Source organism: Enhydra lutris, unplaced genomic scaffold, assembly GCF_002288905.1.
Source record: "Enhydra lutris kenyoni isolate GAN:26980312 unplaced genomic scaffold, ASM228890v2 scaffoldscaffold73, whole genome shotgun sequence".
Taxonomy (NCBI): domain Eukaryota; kingdom Metazoa; phylum Chordata; class Mammalia; order Carnivora; family Mustelidae; genus Enhydra; species Enhydra lutris.
Genome location: NW_019154157.1, coordinates 3,944,820 through 3,965,002, shown reverse-complemented (window position 1 = coordinate 3,965,002; position 20,183 = coordinate 3,944,820). Strand labels below are relative to the sequence as shown.

Sequence of the window (20,183 nt, the reverse complement as noted above, 5' to 3'; positions counted from 1 at the left end):
ATCCACCCCCCCATTTAATTTTAAGTTTTTTTTTTAAAGATTTTATTCATTTATCAGAGTGAGAGCGCACAAGCTGGGGGAATGGCAGGCAGAGGGAGAAGCGGGCTCCCCACTGAGCAGAGAGCCCGATTCGGGGCTTGATCCCAGGACCCTGGGATCATGACCTGAGTCGAAGGTAGATGCTCAACCGACTGAGCCACCCAGGCATTCCTAATTTCAAGTTTTGAGATTACTTTTCACTACTGAGGCTAAGACACACTTATAGGGTGGGTCTAGAACCTCTGAAGCCTGTGTGTTGAAGCTTTCTTTCTGTCTGCCTCCTAGATGCACCCACTGGGCCTGTGTAATAACAACGATGAAGAGGACTTGTATGAATACGGCTGGGTAGGCGTGGTGAAGCTGGAACAGCCAGAATTGGACCCGAAACCATGCCTCACTGTCCTGGGCAAGGTAAGTGCCAGGCCCTCTGAATTGATCTGCTTCCAACTGGTGTTCTCTGTGTTCCCATTTCATCAGTTCCTCACCTAGCTGGTGAGCCACGCAGGCACAGCACAGCACTCCTTCCCAGCTTAATCGTGTGGGATGAGGATGGAGACATGTCTTGTGGTGGCCCCACCGTGGTGCTCCCAACCCTGGACTCTGGGAGAGCCTGCTGGCCTCAGAGTCGGCTCCCCCTCTTGGCACTCTGTGACTCTAGGCAAGTCACTTCCCCTCATGGAGTCTCAATTTCTTACCTGTGAAATGGGTTGATGATAGAGTTGCACAGTACCTTCCACCCTTGGGGACAGAGCTTTCAGAAAGCTGAGATTTGGGGAGTTTAGAAAGATATTAAGGCTGTACCTGTTTTATATTAAGTGACCCCCCCCAGGAGGTCTAGGGCCCTTCTCAGTAACTAAACACACTCACACTTGTATAGCGAAGTATATGGATATTCACATTAAGTGGGATGACTAAAAGCTAGATAGCCTCCTGCTAGTTCCTGAACTAACTTTGCCTCTAAATGAGTTCAGGTCCATTGAGTTTTGCTGCCAAGTAAGTTATGGAAAAACTTCTGGGTTTTAGAGCTTTTTTGGTTTCAGAATGGTAGACAGCAATTATGGTCCTATATTAGAACTTACCTCATAGGATGGTTAGGAGGTGAGAGGAGATGCTAACAGCCAGCAGAGCGAGCTCTCAAAAAATGTGTGCTGCTGCTGGCTGCTGTCATCCTATTTAGAAGTACTAAAAAAGACTCGTGAGCCAAAGAGGGGTCAGCATTATCTGTGGCTGCAGTGTTAAGATAGAAATAAATTTATTTTGGGAAACTATCCATCAATGATCTTAAAATATGACAGGTGACAGTCTGTTTTAAACTGGATCATTTTGTTAAAGGGAAAGGTTTGGAGAAAGGTATTAAGATTTTAGTTGGGAGAAAACGTGGTATCTCCTAAGGATAGTGTTATTGCCTGGATATATGTATATATTTTTTTATAATCTCAGAAGCTGCTGCCTAGGTACCATGGAGAGACAGCTGGGGAAAACAGAGGTGGCTTTGATGCAGGATGCTTACCAGGGAGTCTTTCTCAGACTTGAAGAAGTCCCAGTGAGTCTCCTGAAAGACTTTTGGTCCAGGAGACTGTTACGGGTCTAATCTATGATTTTTTTTTTTTTTTTAAAGATTTTGTTTATTTGACAGAGAGACACAGCGAGAGAGAGAACACAAGCAGGGGGAGTGGGAGAGGGAGAAGCGGCCTTCCTGCCGAGCAGGGAGCCCAATGCTGGGACCCTGGGATCATGACCCAAGCTGAAGGCAGACGCTTAACGACTGAGCCACCCAGGCGCTCCCTAATCTGTGGTTTTCATGTCCCACTTGTCTTCTGAAGCTTCTGAGTGCTTGTCAAGTTCTCCTGCTCTTTTCTAGGCAAGGGGGAAAAAAAACAACCCAGGAATTATTACCTGTTTGGTTTACAGTTCATGAAGTCAAATCAAGGTGTTTTAGGTGACCCAGGTCCTGATACTTCATCGTTTAGTCGGCCAGACCTGCTTATGATGCTAGGAGAGCAGCGACCCCTTTGAGAATACTTTAGTGTTTTCCTAGGAGAAATGCCAGCTACATCCAAAGGTTAGGAACACTGCTTTCCTTGTGGGTAGTACACTCCTTGTATAATATTTTCTCCTCTGCTTAAGTTGCTGTTATGCGAGGCTCAGCAACTTGGCTGAATTTGCTTTGCCCCCCGCCCAGTGGAGTTCCGCCTCTGCATCTGTTGTGTCTGTAAGCGGGTTGGAACAGGGCTCCCAGGGTCGCCCCATTGTTCTTCGATGGCTTAGTGGTGTTGAGGACACTCAGAGAACCCGATTGTTTCTTCCTCCACCTGGAACAACCATGGAGTGGTTTTACTTGAAGAGTTCTGTATGGTTTGGCCTGCCAGCCTGCAAATCCAGGTGGTATAAAAACCCTAGACATATCTTGAATCATTAAGTACTTCTTGGGTTTATTCATTCACCAAGTATTTATTGAATGCAGAAGCTAAGCGTGTGGTTCTACCTGCTTGCAAGAACAGCCCTCTCCCTCCACCACGTTTCTATTTGGAAAGGCTCTGTCGTGGCCAGGCGGTATTTACCTGTGGTTAGTTACTAAAATTTGGCTTCATACTTGAAAAAAATCATTAGCAAAAATGCTTGGGCCAGACAAAGCAAGATAGTTCCACATTTGTTTAGAGCCTGGGTCTGTACAGGAGGTGTGGTGACTCATGCATCTCTCTCTCTCTCTCCCCCCTTCCTTTTTTCCTTTCTCCCTTCCTTCCTTCCTTCTTCCTTTCTCTTTCTCATTCTAAAGTGTAACTGTTCTCAGCTTTGATTTTTTTTTTAAGATTTTATTTATTTATTTGACAGAGATCACAAGTAGGCAGAGAGGCAGGCAGAGAGAGAGGGGGAAGCAGGCTCCCTGCTGAGCAGAGAGCCCGATGCGGGGCTCGATCCCAGGACCCTGGGATCATGACCTGAGCTGAAGGCAGAGGCTTTAATCCACTGAGCCACCCAGGCACCCCTCAACTTTGATTTTATTAAATTTGCTAACTGTGCTTTCCCCCCCTTTTTCTTGAGTCCTTTTTTTTTTTTTTTTTTTTTTTTTTTTTGAGAGACTAGGGTAAAGAAAAGCAAAGTGAGCCATGTGGGCAGCCCTGTCTCCTGCAGATAGCATGCTTTTCTCTCATATCTTTGCTCTCGGTGGCTATGGCAAGAAGGTGGTGGGCAGTGGAGAGAAGCACAAAAGGAAGAAACTGCGGCCAAGTCACCGTGGGGGCGGGAGGAGGGACTGCTCCATATAGATGTTGAGACTTGCTGAAAACCCTCGAAGGGAGGACTCTGTCAGGCCTTCGGAAAAGCCTGTGGGGGAATGGGGTGGGGGCAGGGCCAGACACAGACCCCTCTCCCTCCCCCACCCACCATGCTCTGTCACCTCCCCGCCCACAGAAAATGCCATGGGGCGAAATGTTGAAACAAGAGAGGAATGTCCTAAATTAAAAAACTGTAAATGCGTCTCCAGGAGTTCAAATAAAAGTTTCATTTTAAAAGTAAAAGACATAAACTCATCACCTTAGTTTATTACTGAATTCTTTTGAACTCCTCAGAAGGGAACACTATAAACTCATGAGAGAAGAATGATTTATGATCCCCTCCTTATAATCTTTTCGATTCTGCAGGAGGCAGGGCAGACGGTAGGATCAGCTGGGGAGGCAGAGTTGGGGTGAGAGGGAGTCCCCCACAGGGACACAGCCAGCCAGGGCACCGGGCCAGGCCCTGCATCATACCAGGCGCGGAACCAATCTCTCGGCTTTCTGGGCCTTTCTTTTTCACTTCATGTCAAGAGACTATTACGGCCTCCTTACTCTTCCACTATTTTCAGCTTCTGTGTTATTTAAGATCTTTTGAGATTCTAGTTTGGGGAGATTCTCTTTGCAGCTTTGAAAGGCATACTCGGTTGCCTGTGACAGTTGAAGTGCTGGGAAATTAAAATAGAATAAAATTGCCATTTCTGAAGAGCTTGCTACTGAAAGTAAGGGGTCGTTTTTAAACCATCCCCAAAGTACAGGAATCTGTATTTATGCTCTGGACATCTTAACCCTTCAGTTCAAAGTGTTTATTAAGCATCTTATGGGATGGGGAAGAAGTTTGAAGGTCGACTTTACTAGCTTTGGTTCCTCTGGCGTCCATGTAATGGAGGGTCTCATGGCGGGAACACACGGGATGTGCTGGAGTTTCTAACAAAGCCTGCCTGGCCCAGACTCCATAAATGAAGAATACACCTCCTCTCCTCCTCTTCCCACGTTGGAGTGGAACCTTAGGGAGGGTTTGGAAAGACAGGCCGGCCAACAGGTGTGGACCGGCTCTTTCTGGTACTTAGGAGGACAGCATGAGGAAATTCGTGGAAAGACAAGAAAGGCAAGGTCAAAGAGACCCAGCTCTGGCGGAGTGACCTCAGAAAGGTCCCTTCAGTTCAGGGACCCTTGGGCTCCTCCGTGGGCCGTGTGTTGCCCTTGTCATTGTGTTGTGGGTCCTGCGAGATGTCTGCAGAGAGCTTTCCACAGAGCTTGGCTAGTGGTAAAATGCCTCATAGGAACATAAAAGCAGCCATCGTGTTTTGGGTGCTTGCTGAGTGCTAGGAGCTTTCCAGGCGGCATCTTTCATTGTCAAACTGACTCTGAGATCGTGTCCCGATTCCCGTTTTACAATGAGGAAATTGAGTCCCGGAGAGACATTCTCTACGTGACCTAAGACCAGACAGCTCCCAAGTAGCCGACCTGAGATTGGAGATAAAGATCGGTCTATTGCCTCATCTGTGTTAGTTTCTTCCCTTTGCCCCCTTTTGTCTTCCCCAGTTTGTAGATAAAAATTGGATGCTTTTTCAGTAGCCACTGGCTTGGTTAGGACTTGGTTCTTCTTAATGGAGACCCAGCTTGAACCACGTTGAGCCCAAAGGGGATTTGCTCTCGAGGCTCCTGAGTGGCATCAGGGAACCCGTGAGAGGTGCTGCTGCTCTTCTAGAACACCCAACTCTGGGGCTCCATGCCAGCGGCTCTTCCCCAAGTCTTCTGTATATCTGCTTTCACTCCTCTCTCTCCACCTGCTTGGTAGGACACACAGCCCCCCCAGTATCCCTGGGCTTGACACTCCCTTGGTTTCAAGCCTGAAGGATTCCAGAAAAGGATTTGTTGGCCCATCTTGGATCTGGTGGTCACTTTTAATTTGGTCAGCTGTGATAGAGGGCTGGGAACACACAGAACTTAGCTTCCTGCCCAGCCATGTATGGGGAGTGGGAAGAGGAAGTGCTCGCCAGAGGAAAGCTGGTGGGGGACAGTGCTGGGCTACCCCCTTGCAGTCACCAACTCCGAGATGGGATCATTAGCCTATGGGTGATGTCCTCAGTTTATCCTGAGTCATTCAGACAGGAACTGATGGGAAGGGACTTCTCTGGTTCGTGTGTACTATGAAGCGTTCGTTCCTCCCCTTTCCCTGAGCTGAGGCCCAGTCCCTGGTACAGACCGTATTTGTGAGGAGAGGTGAGTCCATGGGGCTGGAGGGGTCAGATGGGTTTTATAGAGAGGGGCTCTATATATGAGTCTGGGAGAGGTAGGGGAGTAAGCTCCAGGAATGGGACAGAAAGAAAGGAAGCAAGAAGTTCTTCAAGGGGCATTGAAAGTTGCTGGGGAAGGAAGAGCCTTTTCAGGTTAAGGAGTGAAGTCTTAATTCCCTAGGCTGGTTGGACAGGGAAGGATTGGGTTACTCTTTGCTGTTGGGTGTTTCTGGGAAATGAGTGGTGCCCAGACGTCAATTCTCTTCAATGTCTTGGAGACATTCAAGCCAGTAGCATTGCTGAGGACACCTTGTGTTTGCCTTCATATTTCCTGTCTGGTCATCTGCTCTTCTTCTGTTTTCACATTTAGGTAAATGTGGTGTGTAGAGACAGTGTGGCCAATAGTGTGTGTCAGGGTGGAAAACTGCTCTGGCCTATAATCCCAGCTCTTCCGATAGGCAGTGGGACACCCAGAAGAGAGATTGGCAGAGGACTGAACCCTTAAGTTTGCTCCGCCCACCCACATTCAGCCCTCAGAGTATCTTGGGAACTGCTTCACAAAGAATGAATAAAGACCCTAGAAGCCAAAATGACTGGAAAGAAGAAGAAAGACTCAAAGGATCTTCATTTTCTCAAGATGTTTGGGAGGAGAGGGAGCCTAGAATGGTTAAGACTTGGGTTTAGGTATCAGACTAACTTGAATTTAAGCCCCAGTTCCAACCCTTTAATCTGTGTGACCTGGAACAGTCCGTGGGCCCTTCGGCATGCTTCCACCTCTTCTGTGGGAACAGCACCTAAAGGAGACAGTACCTGTCAAGTGCTGGTCATGGTACAACTAGAAACACCAAGCAAAGTGTAAGCCCTCGTGGCCCATCCTCTCCCTCCTGTGTTCCCCTTCAGTTTCTTTTAGCACTCAAATTCCTATTACTTGAATAGTCCACGGTGGTTGCCAGGAGCTATGGAGAGGGGAGGATGGGGAGTTCGGTGGGGACAGAGTTTCATGAAGAAGATGAGAAAGTTCTAGAGATGGATGATGGTGACGGTTGCGCAGATCCGTGAATGCACTTCCTGCCCCTAAACTGCATGCTTAAGAAGAGTTAAAATGGTAAGTTTCGTGTTATTTACATTTTCCCACAGTAAAGAAGTGGTATTACTTAATTACCTCCACAATAAGTGAAGTTTGATGGCAGTGGGTGTAGAGAAAGGAAGCATTTGGTTCCTGAAGCGATGGCGCGTGATCCCACCGTGAGTGATACTCGCGTCTGCTGGGTCCCGGCGGAAAGCAAACCCTGAAATCCTGTAAGGTGCGTTCTAGAGAGGTTCCAGGAGCAGTGAGGACAGAGACGAAACCCCCTTTGTCCATTAGGCTACCCCCAGGAAAATGTCCTTCGTGGAGTGACTCCCACAATAGGGAGTTCGGGAAAAACAAAATTCTTTGTATTCTCTTTTCACGCCATAGCAGAAAACAGGAAAGGGACACTAACTGCCACCCACATATGTTTGAGTTTCTTCACCTAATACTAAGCAGAACCTGATGTATAATACAGTGATAGGTGGTAGCTGGTCCTTAATGGACAAGGAATCATCCAGAAAGGGGACCGTCACTCCATGATGACGAATGGCCAAGCCTTTCTGCACCAGGGCTTTACTTTTCTGGCCATTGTTTCTCTGGGTTCTCTGATAAAAGTCAAAGCCGGTAAAATCATTGTGTAAGTGTTGATCTAGCACGGAAGTTCTCACAGTATGATCAGGGGACCCTTAGGTATTACCACCAATGGTCTCAGAAGACTGGAGCTGTTTTCATAATAACGCTATGATACCACCTGCTGAATCACTCATTCCTTCACAACTGTATGGTGGGCTTCTCCAGAGGCATCATTTTGTGTGGTGACTTCATTGTTCTGTTCATTAAGGGAACGTGTGCTCAAATATTCTATGTTTTAAGGATTTCTCAGTTTTGGGGTGCGTGGCGGACTTAGTTTGTAGAGCATATGACTCTTGATCTCAGGGTGGTGAGTTTGAGCCCCACGTTGGGTATAGAGTTTCCTTAAAATTAAATAAATATTTCTTAGTTTTAATTCTTAATATGGCAAATATCAGTAGATATAACATGCAGAAACAGAAGTTCTTTGGGGTTCTTAGTTTTTGAGACTATAAGAGATCAGAGATTTGAGTGCACTGAACTAGCATGACATCCCCACGGAAAGATAATCTCCTAGAGCTTGGCTGAGGGAAAAGCCCTGATGAAAGGTTAGGAGAAGGGCACTTGGGTGGCTCAGTCAGGTAAGCCTCTGACTCTTTTTTTTTTTTTTTTTAAAGATTTTGTTTATTTATTTGACAGAGAGATCACAAGTAGACAGAGAGGCAGGCAGAGAGAGAGAGGGAAGCAGGCTCCCTGCTGAGCAGAGAGCCCGATGTGGGGCTCAATCCCAGGACCCTGGGATCATGACCTGAGCTGAAGACAGAGGCTTTAACCCACTGAGCCACTCCGGTGCCCCAGCCTCTGACTCTTGATTTCAGCTCAGGTCATGATCTTAGGGTCCTGGGACCGAGACCCCCATCAGGGTTGAAATTGAAATTGCTGCTTGAAATTCTGTCTTTCCTTTCCCTCTGCCTGTCCCCCACGGCACTCACTCTCTCAAAAAATAAAAAAACAAAGCAGAAATGAGCAGAAACTAGGGGATGGATGATGCAGGAACTAGAGATGAACGTGTTGTCAAGAAATTATTCTGTTCTGTCATATCAGAGTCAAAGAGTGTTGGTTCTGAAGTTTAAATAATTGGAATAAAACCAATGGGTTGCTGTTTTCCATATTTAATAACAAATAACTGAACAATGAACTTGAAGAACTTAATAAGTAAAAAAGATCTTACTATTTTGAGACTTGCGTTGGGATATGACCTTCAGCCTTGACCTTCGATAACAGAACTTAACTAGGTAGGCCTTTCCTTAAGGCAAAAACTGGTGGCAACTTGGATCAGACTGCAGAGTTGTTTAAGAGCCTGTAGGTGTGAAGGGGGGGGGGTGGGGGGGGGGGTTTTTTTCCCTTTAGCCGGCCCTTCTCATTGGGGTTTTTTGTTTTTTGTTTTTTTGTTTTTTTTTTTTTTTAAAGCGATCTTTTTTTTTTTTTTTTTTTAAGATTTTATTTATTTATTTGACAGGTAGAGATCACAAGTAGGCAGAGAGGCAGGCAGAGAGAGAAGAGGAAGCAGGCTCCCTGCCGAGCAGAGAGCCCAATGCGGGGCTCAATCCCAGGACTCTGGCATCATGACCGGAGCTGAAGGCAGAAGCTTAACCCACTGAGCCACCCAGGCGCCCCCTCATTGGGTTTTTGATCACAGAATGCATTTCCTTGGGTACCTGAGTGGCCTGGCCAAGACCCAGTTAGCACTCTTCAGTATGAAATTCCCGTCTCCAGCAGGACGGTGGGACTGGAGTCTGACTCGCTGTGGGAGAGGGGAGAAGGCAGCTGACTTAGCAGGGTCTCAGAGGCAGCTGCCCCCCATCACAGGCATTGGCCTCCTCCATTCAGGGAAACATGGGGCACTGTGACTATACTGTGTTGCCAGGGTATTGCTGGGAGCACCATGTGCTTGTGGGCATTTACTTGTGTCAGACCTTCTCCAAAAGAGCATGTTATCTGAGTCCTTTATTGCTGTGGTTCTCACCTGGAGGTGTGCCCTCCCTCCCAGCCCTGGGGACATTTGGCCATATCTGGAGACATTTTGGTCTCCCTCCCTCCCGGGAGGGATTGGGGATCCCACTGGTACCTAGTGGTTAGAAGCCAGGGATCCTACCCAATATCCTAACAGTGCCCAGGACAGCCCCCCACAACAAAGAAACATCTGGCCCCAGATGTCAGTGGTGTCACAGATGAGGCACTCTGTCTTATGATGGACATATTTTCTCTCCCAAAGAAGACCTTAAATTCTACTTCTTCCTCTTTCCTTCTCTTCCCTGCCCCACTGCCCTCCAGTATAATGCCATGGTAGCCTTTGTGGTATGTGGTGGTGAAGTGCATGTTCAGTGTTCAAGCACATTCGTGTTTCCATGTGAGCAGTGCAGAGAGCCTGGATCTTGAAGCAAGCCGTGTGGTCTAAGAGTGAAGGGACTGCGGCTTCCACTCCGGTAGTAGCTGGGTAACTTCAGCCCACTTAATCTCTCTTTGCCTCCATATCTCTGTCAAGATAGTTGTGATGATTAAAAAAATGACGTATGTCAAGTTTTTGGAATGTGTGAATTCTCCACAAATATCAGTTTCCTTCCTTCTCTAAACTTGCTCCTACCAAGCGGATGAAAGTCCTTTTTCTAAGGTGAGCTGAGGTGGGTTTGTTGTTGGAGAGGAAGTTTGGAAGGCTCTTTGGATTTATTTTTAGGGAACACTTGGGTAAATACCTCCCATATTTGGTTAAAAAGGAAAGCAGGAAAGGAACTTAGTAAAGAAATCAGATCAGGAGGAAAAGATTGGCATGATATGAATGGAAAAAGGAAAAAACTCAGGGAATACCAACTTTTCTCCTAAGGTCACGTGTCTGATGTAAAAATCACAAACTCTTAATTTGATGCTTTTCTTCTCTACCTAAATCTTCCAGGAACCTCTTGGTTAAAAGGCTATATTAAGCACAATACCTTTTTTTTTTTTTTTTTTTTTTTGAGTAGATCCACAACATTTTTAGCTATAAAAGGCTAACCAAAACCATCATTTGAAATCCACTGAGAGGCTTAAGAGAATTTTGAAGATAGAGTGAGCGACGAGAACAAATGATGTGTCTGCCGATGCGAGGAGCACAGGCTGCTGGCCACCTCCCCGGACTGGGGGAAGCCTGGCTTGTGGACACTCCTTCTGGCCGTTGTCCCCTCCAGTTGAACCAGGCTCTCACAAATGAGGCTGTCCTAGGAAACTGGGAGTGTTACAGGCCGGCAGAAAAGCGCATTGAATATAGCTCATGTTCTCGTCAACCTTTGAGAGGCCATTTTGAAGTATGAAGAAGTTAGAACCCAGCATAAGTCATTATAATATGTTTAATACCTTTCCCATGTCGGGTGACCTGAATCCCTCATACCTGGAGATACGCCCCAAAGTCCCATCTGTTCTCTGTTCTCAGAGGGGTCTTGCACATGCCCGGTCACATGTGTGAGTTAGCCCAAATAAGCAACAGTGGGCTGTCAGTCACTCAAAAGTGTTTATGGCCATGGCCATGGGCATCTCACATTTTGGGGGCTGTCTCAATAGTGGTTGCATGTCGTCAGCTTACAGTCTACCAGGCCCCTGGAAAACCTGCACACGTGGTTGGACCATTGCACATTTTAGAACATTTAGGTTGCACCTGTGCAGGAGAGCACCCCACTGCGTCTGGAAGCTGGAGGAATGGCGACGTTGACGAGATCCCGGCTGCTAATCTTGGTCACAAGACCATGGTAGTCTGCTGACAAAAGCAATTTCTTTTCCTTAATCTGTCTTTTGTGTTTTTCTTTCCCAAAAGTACCATGTTTTATTTGTTGAAAGGTACCATTTCTGTCTTGGCGCTCTGGTTTTCCAAATCAGACATTGGGTTGGGTGTTCTGACTAATGCTTTTTGTGCTTGGTTTGAAGCTGGAGGCAGTCTAAACAAGTCCTTTGGGATACTGAAATACTTTAAATTCTGCATCTTTTTTGCTAGTTATAAAAATAATAAGTGTTTCAACACATTCCAGTTGTCCTAAGCCTTGTTGGGTAAAATAAAAATCTAGTTAGTCTGAAGAATTCAAGACTATTTCTTGGGATGTATAAAGGCCCTGGGCTTCCACCATTACACATTAACCTAATGCTGATGGATTTTCACAAATATATCAACTCTTAAATGAATCTCAGAGAAAAGAATGTGAAATATGCAAGGAACTTTTGTTACCTTGGCTTGATTTTTAGAAACCAAATTTTAAAGTCTTGAGCTTGAAAAGCTTTCTTTCTCATCTCTTTTAGTAGTTTGGTTTTCAAAAGTGAGTTATTTTCTTAGTGTTTTTCCTTTTCTCAGAGTTTCAGTTGATAGGATTTCAACAGTTTTTATTGCCTCTAATTTTATTTTATTTATTTTTTTTAAGATTTTTATTTATTTATTTGACAGACAGAGATCACAAGTAGGCAGAGAGGCAGGCAGAGAGAGAGGAAGGGAAGCAGGCTCCCTGCTGAGCAGAGAGCCCGATGCGGGACTCGATCCCAGGACCCTGAGATCATGACCTGAGCCGAAGGCAGCGGCTTAACCCACTGAGCCACCCAGGCGCCCTATTGCCTCTAATTTTAAAAGCACACCCAAAATATAGCACTCATTCATTTTACTATTTCTGTAACTAACAGAATTTTCTGGTCCCTTTGTCCTTTTTTTTTTTTTTTTAAGTATGTAAGCAGTATAATAATTTTGACCACCATTTTTATGTTCCTGGTGCCGAGAACAGTGCAAAGTAGATATAGTAAGCAGTCAGTAAATGTTTGTTGCATGAAATCATTAATTGTGGGGAATTTGAAAATAAAAGGGGGAAAAAACCCTTTGATTGTCTACTCTAACACAGGTACTCTCACTTTTAGTTTATGCCCTTCCAGTGTTCTCCTCTGAGCCTGATTTCTAATGTAATTTTATGAAGGCACACATCTATTTGGCCTTTCGAACTTAATAATATAGTCATTTTACCAATTTGCTATTATTTTCATAACCTATCATTTTAATGGCTGCTTACTATGACAGACCATGATTTAGTTGACCATTTACCCCAGGATTCAATATCTAAATACCTTCTGTTTTATTTTTAATCCTTACAAATAAACCACACTGAAACCTTTCTTTATGTAGGGTTGGCTTTCCCCCCTGCCCATCTCCTTGAATTAGTCCCTTATGGTAGTATTCGAGGAGGAGATTACAGATCAAGGGATATGAACATTGTTTATGACTCTTGAGGCAAACACTTACAAAGTGCTCTCCAGGAAAGTTCCTCAGTTTATCCTACCAAAAAAAAAAAAAAATCATTTTTCACATAAACAATGCTAATAACATTGACCATTATCATTAATCCATTTTTTTTTTTAGTAATTTGAAAGGTAAAAATAGTACTTTATTGTTTTTATTGGCATGTCCTTGATTATTGGCAAATGTTAAACTCTAAGTAAGCTTTTTTTCCATCTACTAATTAAATTTCCTGTCTTGTGAATTTTCTGTTCAGGCCCCTTGCCTCTTTATAAGGATGGATTTTAATGTAGATTTTTTTTAGTTTTATTATTATTTTTTTAAGATTTTATTTATTTATTTGAGAGAGAGAGACAGAGACAGAACATGAGCAGGAGGGAAGAGGGAGAGGAAGAAGCAGGTTCCCCACCGAGCAGGGAGCCCAGTATGGGACTCAATCCCAGAACCCTGGGATCGGGGCCCGAGCAGAAGGCAGACACTTAAACAGCTGAGCCACCCAGCCACCCCGATATTTTTTTTTTTCCTAGTGGTGTATTCATTCCTTGTCTTTTGGAGTTTTTCTTATCTGTCCGTTTTATTTTATCTTTGTTTATTTGCTTAGCTTTCTTGGCATGCAGGAGTTTAAAAATTTTATGTGATCGTGATTCCTTAATGATTCCTTCTCTTGCTGCTAAACTTAATTATTCTATTCCCTCTCTTGTAAACTTAGAGTTATTTTTGCCTTTTCTACTTTTTCTGTGATCACTGTTTTCCTTTTAAGGTAGTACATCTTTAAATCACTCAAAATTTATTTTGATGTGTAATATCAGGAAGTGTCTGTGTCTCTCAAAGTTCTTCCAACCCCTTTTAAGTCATTTCCTTCATTTTATGTATCTTCCTTCTTGAAAAAAGTAATAGACTCTGTTCTCCTGAATTCTAGAGTAGGGTCATATTCTGTAGTACCTCCTGTCAGATAAACTCTGTGTCCCTTTTTGGGCCTGTACCATACTGTTTCCATTTTTGTTGTTTTATTTTTTTAAGAGTTTAGCATTTTTGTTGTTTTCAAACGTATTTCCAGAGCTAAGTGGAATATGCTTGTGTGAACTCACTGGAAAGAATTCGTTGGTAAATCAACAAAGCAGATGCCTTTTTGTGCTGTTTTGACCAGGGAATCCTAATGAATCCTCATCCACTCTCACCCAGTGCATCATATCCCTGCTCCAACTGTCAGCCTGGAGAGTTGCTTTCACGTCCCGTGTTCATTAACACAATCGCCATAACCAAGTTTCACTCCATTTCAGCATGCACACATAATTTTTTTAAGTAGGCTCCACACCCAACACAGGGCTCGAACTCAGGATCCTGAGATAAGGAGTTGCATGCTGTATAGATTGAGCCAGCCGGGCACTCCAGTGTACACATAATTTTTTATTAGGAAATGTACGCTGTGGTTAAAACCAACTAAACAGCTTATTTCAACTTCAGGTTGTCCAAGATTGTTTCACCACCAAAACTTTCCTACCCAGTTCTGTTCTGGAAATATGCATTCAGATGGACTCTGTACAGAAACAGAACAGAAATGGCTGATCAGGTTGTTGTCTTATGAAGGTTTACTCATTTTTTTTTAAGTGTACAGTTGTTTTTAGTGTATTCATGGAATTGCGCAGCCATCACCCCCATCAGTTTTAGTATTTTCCTGTTCTTTGTCTCTCACAGATACAAGTCTGTTATCAAATACGTGATTTTCCATCATTTCCAGAAGAAACCCCTTATCTTTTCACAGTCATTTCCCTTTCCTTCTGGACATTTCTTACCAGAGGAATCATTCAATATGTGCTCTTTGGTGTCTAGACATTCTTTTGTCAGGGTCCTTCAATGCTGCAGCATGCATCAGTATGTCATTTTTTCAAAAACGATTTTATTTATTTAGAGAGAACGTGCACAGGTGGGGCTAAGCGCATTGGGAGAGGGAGGAGCAGACTCCCTGCTGAGAAGGGAGCCCCAACCAGGGCGATCCCAGGACCTGCTCAGATCATGACCCAAGCCAAAAGCAGACGCTCAATCGACTGAGCCACCCAGGCGCCCCCACTGTGTCATTTTTTTAATTGCCAAATAATATTCCATTGTATGTTGTTTATTGCTTGCTTATTTATCAGTGAATGGACATTTAGATTATTTCAACATTTCAATTATTAAGGATAATACGTTTGTGACCATTTGTTTACCAGAGTTTGTGTAGACGTAGGTTTTTCATTTCTCCCAGGGTAAACAACTAAGAGTGGAATTGCTAGGTCATGTGGTAACTATGTTTAACCTTCTGAGGAACTGCCAGACTGTTTCCCAAAGTGGCCACACATTCTACATTACCACCAGCAGTGTATGATTTCTCCACATCCTAGCCAAGCCTTGTTATTATCTGTCTTTTTGATTACAGGCATCCTAGTGGGTATGAAGCAGTATCTCATTGTGGTTTTGACTTGCATTTCCCCGGTGGTGAATGATGTTGAGCGTCTTTTCATGTGCTTATTGGAAGTTTGTATATCTTCCTTGGAACTATGTCTATTCAGCTCCCTTGTCCATTTTTTAAAATTCATGATTTATTTACCACTGAGTCATAAGAGTTCCCTGTATATCCTTATATATAAGGAATACACATCCCTTATCAGAGATATGATTTGTAAATATTTTCTCCCATTCTGTGAGTTTTCTTTTTACTTTCTTGATGATGGCCTTTACTGCACAAAATTTTTAAATTCTGATGAAGTCCACCTGATCCATTTTTTTTCTTTGGTTGCTTGTGCTTTTGTTATCATATCTTAGATATGAGACCTCATAGTTGTCCTTACTGTGGTATTTTACATGGTCATATACTGAAGGACCTTCTAGGGTTTGTAATAAGAATTTATTCTCTCTGTGGAAGCTTAAACTTATCAGAGGGCCGGGAAGCATTGATCTCTCTATGTTACTGGTCCTGCTTTCCTGGATACTTTGATTTCACCTGGGACATCTGACCACAGCAGTCTCCACACATCCTATGGCAGGAGGATGAGAGACCATTAGGCATGCCAGTGGTCAGGACTTCAGTTCCAGCTTAGTAGCTGAAATGGCTGGGTTGAAAATATGGAAAGACAGCAGAGCTACTGCCCAGCCTCCTCCTCCTTTTTTTTTTTTTTTTTTTTTTTTTTAAGATAATGGTTCTGGAAGATACTGGCCTGCCACTTCCTAAAATCCTAGCAAGTGCCCATGAATGCAGATGGTCCTGCTGACCAACCCTAGGGATCCCATTTCTTATGGCTTTAGGATTCTATTTCATCAGGTCTAAGTGGAGAAGACGAGACAGTCTGTCAAAATAAAGGTAAGAGAGGTGCGGTTTTTGAAATGCGAAAGAAAGGATGTAGGCTAGTGACAGCTGTCAGTAAGACTCCCACCCCCGCTGTGCTTTTTAGTGCCTTTGAAAAGATAACAGCTCAAAGGGCCCGTTTTAGAATGTTCAACATCTAGCAAGTGTTTCCAAAATAATTTTTCTCTCCAAGGTCTGCTGATGAGCACCAGACTGAAAATAATTCCTCTCACTAATGGCTGGTCTCTTGTTCTCAGAAGGGGGTGTAGGTGCCTTGGGGGTGGGGGGTGGTCATCGACTAGGATTCTGTGCTCCTAAAAACAGCACCCACGGGCACGCAACCCACGCAACTCAACCTTCTGTCGAGTTCTCCTCAGAAACCACAGCCTGTCTGGAAGGGCTTGATGCCAGAAGCACCAAGAAAAGGCAAAAAAAAAAGGGGGGGAGTTATTCTGGGTCATTCATATCATCCGAAATACTCTTTGTTTGAGCACGGCGTGTTTCCTGTCATACAGTCTTCAGTCCTTCTGCTGGTATTACAGTGCTGTTGGCTTTTATAACATGATTGTGATTAAAAAAAAAAAAAAAAGTGTAGTTGGCTACCATACAGAATTTTTACTTGGCATGGAAATGGACTCTTCCCTAAAGGTCAAAATAGAATCAGTTTGTTTTGCAAAAGGATTACCTGTGGAATTGCTTTCAACTGTTCACGCTGCCCCACAAACTCTACCCTGCCCGCCCCCCACACCCCACTGTACACCCGTCTCTTCAGAAGCAGTTCTGTTGTTCAAAGCTGCATCTCTGACCAGGCCCCGCGCTCGTCGTCTGTGCTGAGGTTGGGCTCTCCTCTGTGCAAGGAGAAAATAAGAAAATTGCCTGTTTTAGGCAATGCAGGTGTGTTTCAGAGATTTAGAGTTAAGAAGTCAAGTAAATATTTTGGCAGCCCAACAAAGGTAAGAAAGGGAGAATGCACCTAATGGGCTTCTCAAATTACAGGCCTGTCCAAACACTTGCCTTCCTCCAGAGACACTGGTCAGGGCCGGAGGCCCCCTTGTGGGGTGCCGGCTGCAAGGCCCAGCTGAGAAGCCGGATCGCTTCTGTCTCTGGTCCTGCCTGGGCCTGTGCCAGGTGGGACACTTGGGCTTTGATCCAGTCCCACCCGAGAGAAAGATACTCATCAGTAAGCAGGAGATCTGTCCTCCACAGATTCTAATCCTAACGCTTCCTCTTCCAGGCGGAAAAAATTCCCAGAGAGCTTTTTTTCCCCTTTTAAAAATCAGAACCATGAAGAAACAGGGCACAGAGTCTCAGAAACCAGCCTCAGTGTGACTTCGTCCACCTCTGGGCCTGGGAGGCTGACAGCTGTGGCAAGAGGGCCACGACCCAGCATGGCTCAGGGCTGCTAGTCTTCTGGGCTCGGGATCTGGGCATCCAAGCATGGCCCATGCCTGCCTGTCTAGGTGGCTTCCCGTTGCCTGGTTTAAGAACAGAGACATCCCAGAAGGAGGGAGCTCTGACCTGCTCGTGGCGTGTCTCCTTCAAGCTGTGCTTTGTGTCTCTTCTAACAGAAGGGCAGACATAGAAGCTGCCTCTCTTCCTTGCCCTCCCCCAGTGGCTTCCACCGGATCACCTTGGCAGGGCCTCATCCGAGGAGGCTGAGCAGGGGGGCAGGGAGGAGGGAGGAGGGTGGCGGCTACACTGGCGGCTCCTTTGATCACCTCCCGCCCCGGTTCCAGGCCCTGCCGCCAGCAGGCCAGCCAAAGGCCTGGCTCTACTGATCTGATGAGGTGCTGAATAGGACCCGAGGGGCAATGACGGGAGCGAGAAGAAAGCCTCGAATGAAAAGGAAACCCCGTGAACCTGCTCGGCTTCATTGGCCAGATTTTCCTACCAGGGAGCCGCTCAGTTCCTGCCAGCCTGAGCTGCCCGCCCCTCGCCCCGGCCCCTCCTGTCTCTGCTTTTCAGACCCTGTGTGTGTTTTGTGTTTGAATCACGGCTGCTCTCCCTGGTTCTCAGGCTGGGAACCCACTGTGCCTGTTTCCATGGTCACTGGGAAGCTCTTAGCGCCATGTGCTTCAAAGGGAACCTTTCCCCTCCCAGCGCTTGCTGCTCCCTGCCCCAGGCGGCCACACAATGAGCGGCTCCTCCGAGCCAGGCCTCTGACCCTTGCATGCCAGGAGGAAAACCTTGCCTCTGCTGACTGAGGCCATGTTACCTCCCAGAAGTCCCCCTCAGCAGACCGTGTGCTTGTGCACGCACCATGGCCCACGGGTCTCACGTGCGCCTTCATGGGTTTAGATGGGATGTGAAGATTACAGGTAAGAGTTTGGGAGTCTTTCTGAAATTAAAGAAGAGAGCAGAGCCTAAGCCCCTGCGAGGAGAAGAGGCGGCCTCCTTTGGGATGGTAGAGGGGAAAGAAGAGGAAGGTTTGAATTGGGACAGGTAGTGGACCCCGGACACCATGTGGAACTGTCTTAGCTGGCCCCGGGGTCTTCGGGGTCTGTGCTCACTCCTCCTGGGCCGCAGATGCCCACCAGGTTTGAACTTGGTTTTTGCTCATTTATTGAACAGTGCAGAGGAATGAAGCCTCTCACATCTGAGTGGAGAGAATCGGTGGTTTCATGGTCTTGGGGGGCTGCTACATGTTGATGCTGGAATTAAAAGGTCAGTGTCCCGTGAAGAGCTGGTGTTTTAGATGCCAAGCCAGCCCCCCTCGCTTGGAGCTCAGGATGTTCACTTCTGCCTTGGGCTTATCGAGCTACAGAGAGCATTGTGGGAAATCAGAGGTTTCTTGAGCTGTCAGTTTCCTACCAATCTTTACCTTTTGTAATATTTTGGTCATATCTCCTCTTTTTCTTTGGCTCCCTTTGCCCTTCTACAAAAACTCTTTTTCTTTCCTTTTTTTACAAAACTATCTGAAATTGCACCTCTTTCACTTGTATGCTCAGACAATGCAGGAGGGCCTGTGAGGATGACACAGTTTCTCTATATTAAAAAAATGTCCTCACCACCATGTCCCGTTTGGTGGGCAGAATCCATGCTCCAAATCGTATTCTTACTCGTGGGAGTTAAAGATCCAAGACCATTCAGAGCCTGGACATGGAATCTGGAGTTTGCTGATCATGCGTGGTCTCCGTGGAGATGATGACTCCCCCCACTCCATGTTCTGAGCTAACTCCTTCCAGATTCTTTCCCTGACTTGACATGCAGAAGTTAACAGTGGCATGATTAACTTTAGCTCTTTGAGGTGTCAGGCATGTGTCTTGAAGAAACTAGGAAAGAGGGATTAGGGTTCAGATTCACTTGAACCTTCTGGGTTTTATATATTTCCTTTTTCCCCACTGTCAAGCCTGTCTAACTTGGACATGGCTCTTCAAGGCTTAAAGAATGAGTACCTTTTTCTTTCTTTCTTTTTTTTTTTAAAGGATTTTATTTATTTATTTGACAGACAGAGATCACAAGTAGGCAGAGAGGCAGGCAGAGAGAGATGGGGAAGCAGGCTCCCTGCTGAGCAGAGAGCCCGACAGGGGGCTCGATCCCAGGATCCTGGGATCATGACCTGAGCTGAAGGCAGAGGCTTTAACCCACTGAACCACCCAGGTACCCCTGCCTTTTTCTGTGTGTCCTTTCTGTGTGTCCTCGGGACAGAGCTAAATGGTGGAGGGGCGTGGGATTGACTGGGTACCACTGGAATCCGTGCAGGTGAAGAGTGCATCGGTGATGACCCTTGGCTTGAATGTCCTGCCTCTTCAGAAGAAGATTATTGGTTTTTCATTGGTCACACCAACGACTGTTCTTGTTGGCAGCTTTACTAGAAGGATTAAGAAGTTGGATGTCTCTCACCACTCGCAATTGATTGTCCAGTCGAGTTCTGTGGCAGTGATAATCTAGGTGACCAGTTGATCTGTTCTGTTAACCAAGAAGGTTTATTCAGCTGTGGGGCCAGGGTTTGTAGTTTAAGGTATGCATGTGTATAGGATATTGAATTTTCGCTACCCAAACCCTTCTTTGCCCTGGTTGCCCTGGTCCCTTGAGGTTCAGCACGCAGCTCTGGAGTATCCAGCGGGGCTCCAACCGCCCTTTTAGGCATGGCAAGGCCATCATGGGGAGAGAACTGGGAGGGACTCCTTCAGGTCTGGGCTTAGTCTGGAATTTTCTCTGGCCCAGTAGCATGTTTGCAAGGAAGGCTTCACCGAAGAGATGAAACTCAACTTTCAAGAATGGGTGGGCTTGGGGTAAGGAAGGGATGCAGGGGGAAATCAGAGGAGCAGGGCCAGCAGGAGCAGAAATAATGCATGATGTATCCCAGGGCCAGTCAGAGAGAGGGACTCAACGGGGCCTCCTGTTTTTATCAGAAGATCCCTTTGGCATAGAAGGCATT

General features: G+C 45.6%; 1 protein-coding gene across 1 annotated transcript in view; it reads left to right on the top strand.

Moving 5' to 3' along the window:
- LOC111160073 (zinc and ring finger 3) overlaps positions 1-20,183 on the top strand; it is a 153,231-nt gene that overhangs the window by 94,787 nt on the left and 38,261 nt on the right. The window contains 1 exon segment of the mRNA XM_022522883.1: positions 325-450. Coding sequence (XP_022378591.1) covers positions 325-450 — 126 coding nt within the window.